Source organism: Rhea americana, unplaced genomic scaffold (genome assembly GCF_003343005.1).
Source record: "Rhea americana isolate MKP2758 unplaced genomic scaffold, rheAme1 scaffold_3, whole genome shotgun sequence".
In the NCBI taxonomy this organism is placed as follows: domain Eukaryota; kingdom Metazoa; phylum Chordata; class Aves; order Rheiformes; family Rheidae; genus Rhea; species Rhea americana.
This window is the reverse complement of record NW_028186423.1, coordinates 12,527,569-12,540,153: the sequence shown is the minus strand read 5'-3', so window position 1 is coordinate 12,540,153 and position 12,585 is coordinate 12,527,569. Positions and strand designations below refer to the sequence as shown.

The window sequence follows — 12,585 nt, the reverse complement described above, 5'->3', positions numbered from 1 at the left end:
CCTAACTGATGGATGGCACTGAAGCAACCAGACTGTTTAACATCCCATGCAAATTACTACAGATAATGTTCAAATCCATCAGCACACATACACATGGAAATCAGCAAAAGAAGTAGTGATACGCTTATTTAACACAATGCTAAATTTAACACAAGTATCATTGAAGTAGAACAACAGGAGATAGCTGGCAAGCCAAGTTTCAGGACTGTAACGTGAGTTTCAGCAGGAGGACCACCACATACCTTCYGCACACAGTACATCATGGGTTGACATTCAAAATGGAGACAACCCCACTCCATGGATCAAACACTTTTTAAAGCAGGTAAAGACATTTTCAGCACTAATCATCTTGAATTTCTGACCTTCCCCTTCACCCTCCTCCAAACTTCATCTCAGCACAGCTAAAAACAAGTATTAACTACAAAGTGCTTTTATTACAGTGGTAATCAGTGTTTTCATTTCAGTTTAGCAGCAGATTTTTAGTTGCCCTTAAACCAACAGGAACTTAAAAGAAACCCTACAAGGGTAGGATTCTGAATAACCCTGTGAGTTATTAGCTGGCAGTTTGATGCAGCCCTCAGACTTCAAAAGACGCTTTTGTAAAAAAAAAAATGGACAAAGGCAGAAGACACACAGCTCCTAACATCATTTACAGTAAATAAAACAAATCCACCACACATTAGAAAGTTAACAGAAGAGAAAGATTGAATTTTGCATGAGCTTCATTAATGTTTTAGGAACCCCAAGTTATCCAGTAGGTGTTGGAATCAAAGATGACAGTAATTTGGAAATGAAACAGCAAATAAGTCTGTAACATGGAAAAACCCAGACAGAAAAGTTTCTGCTACTCTGCTATCAACAGATGCTTTCGAGAACACATCACCAGATTCCAGCAGAGCATATGCCCAACTATTTCCTGCTAACTTAAGCGAACAAATCTGTTCCTCCTGTCCCAGGCACACATGACTCAAAACTATTTATGCTACTGCTCAGCCTTGAAGACTCTTATTTCCCCTGTTACAAATATATATGCACATATGCAAAACTGAAGATCCCTAGAGTGAATGCTAGAGGAATTGCCTGTTAAAACTTAAATCACTAACTAAATACACCACTGACTCTTAGGTTATGTAGAGACAGAAGGATCTTCCCTTTACCAGTATTCACTGATGAAAAGATCAGGAACGGCATTTGGCTTAAAATTAACGTACTGTGAAATGAAAGTACAAGCCTTTAAATTATCACATAATTTAAGAAGCAGATCAAAAGAGTGTATCATTTGCATTTTCAAACATTAAGTTTTAAAAGATCAAAGGTATCCAGTATGCCCAGACTGCGTACAAGTAACCTGGACAGAGTAACACCCCTACATAGAGAGTAAACGTGAGCTGCTGGTTTGTTTCATGCAGCCATTTCCTCATTGCTGAGACTCTAACAAGCAGCATCTGCACAAACATCACCAAGTACTGCTTGATACTACATAGACTAGAAAAGGGGCTCTGGTATCCAGAATAGCATTATATCTATTTTCTGACTGCTGGAGAACTCTCCCCTTGATATTACCAAAGATTTTTCACCAACTCTAGAATGACAGCTATGATTTAAGAGAGCTTAAATTGTGTTCTAGAGGTCATTAAAGACTTGGTTATCAGTCTGTGTGGTATTGACCAAAACTGTTTTCCTGACAGTCCAATTATGCCAAACATTAAAACAGAGAAGTTGCACTATGTAAATATTCCAAGATACATCAATTAAATTCTATGTAAAAATGAACCATCACCAGAAAAAGTGATGTTTTTGGACCAGCAAATGGAAGATGTTCATGGATGTTGAGCAGATTGCTAATAGTTCTCTACCAAGTTGGTGAATGTGACAATAATGGACACACGACGTACAATGATATTCAGTATCTGGTTGCTAGTATCTGATCAAACATTGGATCCCTAGAGGTATTTTTTTAAAATTATGTGTTAAAATGCTCAATACATCATGCTGGCTATCACACTGGTCACAACCACAGTATTTTTTTTTCTTTTTTGCCCATATCTTCCTTATCTTCCCTGTTTTCCTTCTAAATCACACGATTAACGCTACTTTAAAAGGACACAGGATARGACACGTAACTTCTACACAGAGCTTATTTCTTATACTATAGTACTGCACATTTCATACAGGAAAGAAAGGGACAAAATCCACATACCTACTTTTGAACATGAGAGGGTTTAAATGAGCTTTCTTAGGAATAGCTTCTCTTGTGCACACTTTTCAAAGTAAAGGTATTTCATTCTATGGCACAACAGTTAGGAACTTGTGTACCATTACTACTGTGGGAAACAACTTTGCTGGGAGAAAAAAGAACAAGTTATATAAAGGCAAGTTTCATACTTTAAATCTTTTCCATCAAAGTAAGAAAAAAGTGAGCAATAACTAGACTCTTTAGATGAGAAGAATTTCAGCTGGACACAGTTGCTCATTAACTCTCAACAGCCTAATCTCAAAGCATCTGCTGTATAAGGCTGGGGAATTCAAGGATATTCACGCTAGATATAAATCAGTTCATATGGATTTCTGTGTTAGCATAGTTAGGTTACTGCAAGTACACAACCTAGACCAGGTGGGTAGACACACATACATAGCCAAAGCACTTACGGGTATTAAATCTGAGTCACTATCAAAAAATTAAAAGCACTACATGCAAGTTAAGCAATTTTATGTGCCTTAGAAAAAAAAAAAAAAAAAAAAAAAAAAAAACAGCACAAACAGAAAAACCAAAGTCTGACTATATTCAAAGCGCATTTGTACCATGTTTTGAGTCAGCTAATGCCAGAGTGAGACACCAAAGAGACTTATGAGGCTAAAAATTGGTGCATGTCACATGGAAGTTCACAGTGAATAGTGCCCTTCCCAAACTGGAATACCTCCTGCATCAGGAAGAAGTTGAGACTTATGTCTTTCCCAGAAAGCAGAAGTAGGTGTTCAGATTAGGGTGAGTAGCATCACGGGATCAGGAGCTCATCTCTGTATCATCCTCCCCAGTAAAAATTACTATTAAACTGAACCTTCCTGATTCATTCCTCAGACCCCAAGGAACTGCCATAAGGTAACAGAGAGAACAAATGGTCAAGTTACAGGCAAAACAGGGTGGGTGCTAAGATAATATTGTAATGAAATTTTAAAAGAGATTGAAATGAGAAAGGCTGGTTTACCTTTAAAAACAGCTGACAGATACCAGTATCATTTCATATTTTTCTCCCTCAAATTTGAAAGGTAGCATGAAGAAAGAAATTCACTCTAGTCAGAAGAAAGTTATTTACAAATAACCTTAGCAGTACATTTCTCATCTTCACATCTCAAGCCTCTTTCCATCATTTCTCCACAGCACATTGTTCTCAATCCCATCCACTATGTGTACTAACATTTGATTTGCAGAACTTCCTGGAGTCTTTAACGATGTTGTCAAGTAAGATTATAGCCCATGTCTTCAGGACCTATTCAAAAATCCAAAGGACTTTTCGATTTTATCGGACGCATTAAAGCTAGATCATTAGCAAGCAACCAAGTCTGTGTATTTTAATGGGGATTTGTTTTTGAAAAAAAAAATCTGTCTACACATAAGACTCATAGTTGTGAAGCAATGCCTTCTTGAATAATCAAATCCATGTTTAATATGTCTTTTTCCTCCACAGCATTAGGCAAATGACTGTGAAAGATACCCATCAGTACCTGCAGCTTTCACCTTCTTCCTTCGTTTCATTTTCATTGTCCAAATTGGAGAGACTCCATCCAGTCTTTTTCTTGAATGATTAGAATTCACTGTGAGGAGGCCCAAGTGACATTGAAATTATATAGAAGTGAGGGTATCTTCATTGGCCAAGACAATATCACTTTGTTACAACCCTCTTCTATCTGCAAAAGGATCTGCCATCAAGTGTCCAGATCATTTTTGCTTCAGGATTACCTTACCTAGGTAATATCAAAAAGATCCATTTTGTCAGTGGTGTTGTTTACACAAACAGAGCATGATGACAAAAGGAAGAAAATAAATTTCTCCTAGAGTGAAAATGCAGTAGTTTCTACCTTTGTCCTTCATTGCTTTACCTGAAGTATTACCTGAAGTACTATCCAAAGAAATACTTCAAGGCAGTAGGAAAGCTGTTGCTACCAAAAAAAAAAAAAAAAAAGTCAAACTAGTATCTTAATTTTTCTTCATCTCCATAGTCACTTTGACATCTGGTTCCCCCCCGCCCCCTTTCCATTCTTTACTACATCATGGAGCCACTGGAGAGAGTCCAGCATATGGCTACAAAGATGATCAGAGGGCTGGAGCACCTGGGATCTTATCAATGTGTACAAGTACCTGAAGGGAGGGTGTCAAGGGGACGGGGACAAACTCTTTTCAGTTGTCCCGTGTGGCAGGACAAGAGGCAATGGGCAGAAATGGAAGCACAGGAAGTTCKGSCTGAMCGTGAGGGGGAATTTCTTCCCTGTGAGAGTGACGGAGCCCTGGCCCAGGTTGCCCAGAGAGGCTGTAGAGTTTCCTTCTCTGGAGAACTTCAAGGCCCGCCTGGCTGCAACCCTGTCTAACATGTTCTAAGTGACCCTGCTGAGCAGGGAGGTTGGACTAGAGGATCTCCAGAGGTCCCTTCCAACCTTACTGATTCTGTGATTCACAAACTGACTTCGTCATTTGACCATGCAGAAAGTCTCAGAACAAACTCCACAAGCTAAGTTTTTCAAATTCCTTCCTGAAGGAGGAAGAAAAGAAAGAAGATAGCAGAGCCAATAGAGTACTTCCAGGAAAGAATTCGAAAATAACGCTGGAGACTAGATCCGAGGGTTAGATTGCACCCTGAAATGGCAGGCAGTCATGAGAATAACTGTTGGGCCAGATGGCCTGATACTTCTAATGGATCATCTCCCAAGCAAAGCAACTCTAATTAGATACAAGGACCACTTTTGCCATAGCTGAAATCAGTTTACAAGCATATCAAATACTTTGGCCCAGAAATTTCTGGCAGAGTTTCTGCTTWAAACAGTTTCAACTGTACTTACAAGGCTGACAAAACCCCTCCTAAAGAAGTTAGGGATAGAAGGAGTCCAGTTTCCTTAATTTGAGTGTCTAACTCAGATCTAAACTCCTGGCACCTAGCAAGTCACTCCCAAGTCATGTGAGGAAGGGAATAAGGCAATGAACAGAAGCAGATGACTTGAGAGGCCTTCAGGGAAAGAGATTGTTTAAATTCAGGTGTCTGCCTCTCCTCATTGCCTGCCCACAGGACTTTTACCAGCTGAGCTGCAACTGAACAGCGAGCTGGCACCTGTGTCACCACCACTTCCTTTGCATGGACACTGGTGTCTGCCTGCCTTGCCTGCCAGGAGGCTCATTCCSGGAGCTAGATGGGTGGAAAACACTGCAAACCAGGCCAGCTATCCGTCCGTTTAATTCCTTTGGCCAAATCACCGGAGGGCCAGACAAATACTGTTTCCACCACAGAAGGAGACAGAGGCAGCACAGGCCGAGCACAGATATTTCGCCACCACCTAGTTACCCAGCAGTAACACCAAAACACATCGTCATGGCACATACTCTAGGAGGACAGGTCAGCCCAACACCTACTGATGCCGCTCCGTTAGTTGAATCAGTGTATTCCTTTTAAAGGTACATTATGCCTCAATGACTGACTTTTTTGCCCAAAAGAGTAAAATTTATTTCATTTAGTGTTGGGTTATTTTCTAATAGGATTCAGAACTGAATCATCTCTTGAGATAAAAGTTAAGACTTTCACATTAGTTGGTGCAAAAATTATCAGCAGGACAAAAGCCAGAAAAAAAGGGGGAGGCCAAAAAAACCAGCCCAAAAAAAAAAAAAACCCTCTCAAATCTTATGCCCTCCTAAAAGTCTCAGATGTTTTGTACCACACATGCAGAACACTGTTGAAATAGTTTCCCTTTTCAATGTAACACAGATGAGAGCTTTACAGCTCAATGTCCAACTGGAAGATAGCACACAGTGAATTAGATCCATGCATCTTTCTTCCCATTGAAAAAAAAACCCTAGCATTATTCATAAAAGGCTAAATTTACAATAGCTTACAGAAGTTGTATGGTATGACAGATCAAAGAATCTATTTTAAAAGTTTACTCACTACATTCCTTTAAAGATAATTTTTCACTTTGATTGACAGTACTGAAATATGCATAGAACAGCAGCAACAATACACTAGTAAGGTTACTCATGTAGTACGTAACATGGGCTAAGTATACCTTAAATTAGCAGATGCATTTCTAGTATACCAAGTCTGAGAACACATGTTGGTTTCCAATAAATTACTGAAGTTGGAAAGTTCATTTTAAAAGCAATATTTAGAGATATGTTAGTCTCATTAAGTAAAAATAAAAGTTGTGTGCACTCTGCAGAAGATTACAGTATAAAACTTTAAAGATCAAGAGTGATAGGTACAAGAAACAGCCGGAATGTATCTAGTTCTTAAAATACAAGAAAGAAGTGTTTTCCAAAGCTCAGCCAGGGTCACAGTCTAATATAATTCACCCAAGTGCTTGTTAAAAACTTAAAACATTGAACAAAGTGTCTGACAAAGAAAAGGTGCTAAAAGGAAGTTCAGAGCAATGTAGGAGGGGGAAATAAAGCACACTGAAGATGGAAATCATCAGCATCCCTCAAACTCCCTCAAACTACAGGAGAAATACATACACAATCGAGTAAAAAATTAAGAAAGGATCAGGTCACAGTTCAAAAAGAAAAGAACAAAAAAAGAGCAATAGTAACTCCATGATTGACTCTAGCTGGTAACCACATAATACAGAACATAAGAAAACAAGAATCCACTCACAGTAGTCTGTAGATCCTCTCAAGCAGCATTACATTTCCCCAACATAGAAGTTAATTATTCCTCTTAAAGTACCTGCAGGTGCTGATTCTACACAAAGTTTCAAAATAATGCTGCAGACTACAAAGATGGCAACCACACGCAAAGGAAACAACTGCGCTGTGAACTCAGCTAGAAGCCATTCATGCACATTGCTCTGTTGTGTGAAGACAGACTTTAAGCATCTTTGAGAAATCTGAATATATAATTAGCATAAATAAAGCAACAACAACAGGAAAGAAATTTGCAGAACCCAGCTGGTTTTGAGAGAGAGAATTTTTTTGAGGACTTACCTATCAAGGACTTATTCTCAAGCAAAACCAGTCACTTTTCTCTTGCCCATCCCTCAAATAAAACACTGATACCCTTCCAGGGGTCTGAGAGGAAGAGGACAAGGTAGGAAAAAAAATGCTTAACCAGAATTTTAAAAAAATTACTACTCTCACCCCCCCCCCCGCAAAAAAAAATACTGTCTCTAGTATCTCACTGTTACATGACAGTTTGTCAAAGCACTTTTAGTCTGCAGCCAGTGAGAACATCAATTCTAGGGTTTACATTCCCATAGTATTTACTTAACACTATGTATACTTCTGTATCAATTCATGTTTAATATATTATTTGGATACACTTATTCTATACAAGGGCTCGCTGCCATGATTCTGCATACAATAATGAAATATTGATGCATCTGCTTAATGGAGGCTTAAATATATCCCATATGCAGACATTAAGAAGGCAGCCAAGACTCCAGCAGCAGTGCTGTAAGAAGTTCTCCAGAAACCAGCCCACCCAGGTTTTATGACTTGATACAATTACTCAGTATTAGCTATGGTTTAGGCAACACAATATATGGATTTTGCCTTCTTATCTAAACAGTTTTCCTTTTGAAAACATCCAGTGCATTGACTGTCTGGCTGCACACCATCTGAGAATAAGTTATTTAGAATCAAGAAAAACCTTTTCATAAGGGTTAGTGCAACTGAAATAAATATGCCAAACATGAGCCTGGACCAGCTTCTACATCCACAATACGTTTCGCTCATCTGTCATACCAGACTGCATGCATTAGATTCATGCTTGGGGGAAGAACAAAACAAAATAATCACTGAGGTAAGATCTTTATGCAAATGCAGGAAAAACAGTTCTGCTAGATCTCTTGCTACATTTTCAGAAGCCATAAAAATATACAGTAGAAATGCAGACTTCAAACTATTTCAACAAATAGAAACATTTGGTGACCACATGTCAGAGACCTTTCATTGGATTTGAGTGCTGTACTATTTGTCCAAACCAAAAAAATTTTAGTAAGTAGCCCTGGCTCTCAAGCTTTATCTTCAAGTGACACCTCCTACTAGAACACTCTGCAAATTTGCTTTTTGGGTTGTATGGGCAGAGGTTTTTTTGTTTGTTTAAGAGGAAAAATTAATTTTTGCCAACATCCCAAACATACCAAATACTTTTAGATCACAAAGGAAGGTAACTCTGAAAAGCATACAGTGTGCAATAGTTCAATAATAAAGCAGTCAGCACAAGAGCATTCTGACAAATTAGCTGTTTTACTATACGTCCGATTAAGGACCGTGACAAAAGAAGAACAGCAGAGGTTCCTTAGCTGCTCTCCAGATATGGTGGGCTCCCATCCTCTTATGCAGTCTAGCAAAAAAGATAAAAACCTTATCTTACTACGGAAACCCTAGCTGCTCCCTCAACACTCTAGTACTAAGATAGGAGAGACTTCTGTAACACTGCAACATTCCTACATGAGAAACAACRCCAGGACTAAAGATATCTTGGATATCTTGCTTGTAATTCTAAGAYTGAACTTCCCCATGATGGTATCGTTAAGACAAATTAGTAGTTTTCACAATACATTAGTAACTGTAACTCTAGATCAGTTCATTAATAGAAGAAATTCAGCTTGTGAGAAGCCCTGTGACAGTTTGCAACAAGTTACTTGGCCTAACACCCATTTTTCACCTCAGTAGCTTTGCCAAAGTTGCTCTTTGCTTTCCTACAGCCACACTGCTCCACTTTGACAATTCATTCAAGCACACGCTCACTTCCCACTCTCCCTCAGACAGGATTTGTACATATTAGTGCACACTAGACTCAACTACTTTCAGAGAAAGGGCAGGGGGGGAGCATTATTTGCCTCAGGGCCCTCTAACTAAAGATTTACAGACACCACGGGTCAGGTTTCAAGTTGCTTTAGCAAACAATTTCAAATCATAGACGTTTACCTGAAGATTAGAGTTCATTTAAAACACAGAACACAAATCACAAGTTGAGTGGTTTGACAAGAAAGTAGCACATGTACTTTTGTTCCCTTTTTAACTTTTAGAGAATCAGCCTCTAAAAAATGGTAGCTCTGGGGGGGAGGAGTAGAGAAGGGAGGTATAATATGTCACCTTTGTTTACAAGAACAATTTTTTGGGTGGACTGCATAGAGGAAGAGGTAGATGGCTCTCCTGCATCTTGAAACAACACCGCAGGAAAACAGACCTAGCAATTTGGAATATTTAATAGCTGAGGGAAGTACACTTGGGTTTTGAGGGATAGCTTTTGGCTTTCTTAAGTTATAATATGGAACAGAATATAATAAAAATAATTTTAAAAAACCAACTATTTCTAGCTTTGGCAAACATTACTCTACTTTAGAAAAACTATTTTGAAGCTGTGTTACTTCAGTATTTTATTCTAGCCTCAGCACACACCATGTGCCCAGCTGTAGTGCTAAATAAAGGTTGAGCTGTACGTGATTTTAATTAGCAACGGTTCTTGCATGCGCAGCTCCGAAGACTTCTGGAGTCTCAGATACAAGAATCTAACAACACTAATCAATGCCAGGCTCTGAGTTAGGAAACGACGAGCACAGGAACTCCTGAGAAGTTTTGCCCAGAAAAACGACTGTTCTTTTTCTCCAAAATAAACAGATATGTTAGACAGTCAACTCTCCAACAGTGACCAACCATCTCTAACTAGAATTTTTAATATTGAGACAAGCAAAAACATCCTTCCTCTTCTCCCCTTGGTTCACCACAGGGCACAAAACCCACTTTACAATGTAAAGAATGTTTCAATTACAGTCTCCCACCCCTTGTAGAGACCAGAGTCCTCCTTCTCTGCATGATAATAAAATGTCCAAACATGAATTTGAACTAAACCTCAAGTCTTTCATTAACTAAGACTAGATACAATGTTTTATTATTATTATTATATTTAACTAAGGCCTTTTTTTTGCTTAGCATAAAGCCTATGGACAAACGTCACTGCTCCCACACCAGTGGCTGCGGCACAACATGGGGAAGGAACATGGGACGTTCCAGCTGGGAACAAGCAGAACAGGGACCTGACCAGGTCTCTCCTGCCTCCGCAACAAGGGCTCTGATCACAGTTACTAGGGGGTTTCTATATGAGCAGTGGTATTTTCTCTCCCTCACCTGAAGCTTCAAAAGCTTTCTGCAGATCTGTTCTCATTTTTCTCCTCTCAGACAWGAGAAATACAGTTACCCAATCCCATTACAAGAAGTTCCTTAACTTCAGCATCTGAGCTCATGTTTTCTTAAGTTTTTTAATCCCAATCTCTAAAAAGCTCTGTACTGAAATAATGAAATATTTGTTAATGCACATTTCATTAGCAAAGGGAAATATCAACAGTTTAAATATATATTTAAAACAGCTACGGAAATATCTATACATACACACACACTATCTAGTATTTGCATGCATTCATCTTCCTCTGTTAGGTGGAAGTGGCACATAAAATCCTACCAAAACATAAACAGAAGTCAGAAATAGTGGCTCATCTCCAGAAATAACTGTWCAGCAGGACTCTCATTTTAGATTTTGCTCTCAACTACTGTTTTACCAGGATTTACAAAACCTTGGAATATGTCTCATCTAAGAAAATGTTTATTCCTCTCATGAGACATTGTAAGTGGTTGGTCTTGACTTTTTTTAGCTGCATTTAAAGAGTAGAGAAATACAAAGTACTCAGAAATGCAAATCTTGTTTCATACAGGAATAAATATTTACCTTTTCCTTCAACATTACAGAATTCTGAACATCCTGTTTATCAATGCCTTTGGGGTTTTTAAGTTATTCTATCTAAAATAAGAAGTTTATCCATAGGGTAAGTTTGAAAATTACTTTAAAATGAGCTAACCCTCCCCATTTCAGAATGAAAGTATAACCACACAAATTAGAAGGGACACAGAGGAAGCCAAACATGCTGTTTTTCCACTATACAAGAAACAGTGCACACTTTACACTTACATAAGTTTAATGCAATTGCTCCCATGTGCTACTGGCAGGCAGAGAAGTCCTTTTGTTTGAACAGTACAGCCAGCATCAAATGGGGAGACTGGGGGAGGACCCTTAAAAAGGGGATTTTTCAAATAGGTAAGGTAAAGCCATCTAACATAAGCTTTGCCAACTTTTAAAAAAGAAAGTTAGGAAAGTGTATGAGAGAGAGGAGTGCTTTAGTTACCTAAACAGTGGATAGCACTTACAAATTTGACACTTGTGGAAATCATTCCCAATTCCCTTACCTGTGGGACCCTTGGCTCAACACTCACAGCCTTTCCTCRACAGACTTTAAGCACTAGATGTCATCATTTTCCAGAGGAAACAAAGAAGCCCGAACTCAGGTCTTGACAAGTTTGCAGAGGGGAACTTYCTTCCAATATTTACTCTTAATACCATTTACTGGAAGAGCACTTCGGACAACGTAAGGTTCCTCACCAACTGAGCAGTCGCATGCAYGCAGAAGTTTATTTAGCTGTTAAAATACTTATAACCCGCCAGACTATAGCTCACGTTTAAAAGCACGCAGCGACAGAAAGCGAGGCTTGCAGTAACGCTGGTGTTTCTGAAGACACCTTGCGTGTCGCTGGCCTCGCTTCTCCGGCCACGCCGCACGACCYGCCCGGCGAGGCGCTCAGGTACGTCTGCCCGCGGGCTCCGCCGCGGCACGAGCCCGCTGCCGGGGGCTTTCGGTACGGACTAGAGAAATAAAGATACTGCTGTGTCAAGCAACGCACAGCTGCCCACTGATTAAAAAAAAAAGAAAGAAAGAAGAAAAAAAAAGGAAAGGAGGAAGACTACTGTCGTTTTAGGTTACTCTGTTTCCTAGAGACTCAGAGAGGAAAAAAGCATCTTTAACAGCCCATCGCAGAGCGGGTGCTGAAGGAGTGATTTAGAGGAGGGTAAGAAATCACAAGCCCTAATCAGAGTCACGCAGCCTTATCATCCCTTAATTCAGATGGGGGGGGGGACACACTAAAAACGTGCACTTCTGCGAGCTTCCACGACACCTTCCCAAAGCGGCCGCCCGCAGCCGCTCGCGGAGCGAGCCRAGTTTGGGAGCTGCCCCGCTCCCACCCCCGCGGCGGGGCAGGCTGAGGAGGAGGAAGGGTGGGGGGAGGAAGGGCGGCGGGGCGCCGCGGAGCCCCCCGAGGCGGGGGAAGGGGCAGCGGCCTCACCTCGACCCAGCGCCGGGCTTCGGCGAAGGCCGCCTCGCAGCGGCGCTCGCCCTCCGCGGCCCCCTCCATGGCGGGCGGGCGGGCGGCCCGCGGCGGCCCCTTCTCCTCCTCCTCCTCCTCTTCCTCGTCGCCCTCGTCCTCCTCGGCCGCGCTGAGGCGCGGGCAGCGCCGCTGTCATTCAGCCGCCTCCTTTTAACGCCGCGGCCCCGCCCCGC

At 40.5% G+C, this 12,585-nt stretch overlaps 1 protein-coding gene across 13 annotated transcripts in view; it reads right to left on the bottom strand.

Annotated features, from left to right (window-relative positions):
• The window catches only part of LMO7 (LIM domain 7), a 131,161-nt gene extending 118,582 nt beyond the window's left edge, over positions 1 to 12,579 (bottom strand). For 9 of the 13 annotated variants that reach the window (XM_085309512.1, XM_085309513.1, XM_085309514.1 and 6 more), the window contains exon 1: positions 12,371 to 12,579. In XM_085309512.1, coding sequence (XP_085165638.1) covers positions 12,371 to 12,548 — 178 coding nt within the window. In that variant the 5' untranslated portion in view covers positions 12,549 to 12,579. The remainder of the gene's footprint in view (positions 1 to 12,370) is intronic. The other 4 variants (XM_085309524.1, XM_085309519.1, XM_085309523.1 and 1 more) reach the window with 1 other exon arrangement.
• Between the last annotated feature and the right edge of the window lie 6 nt (positions 12,580 to 12,585).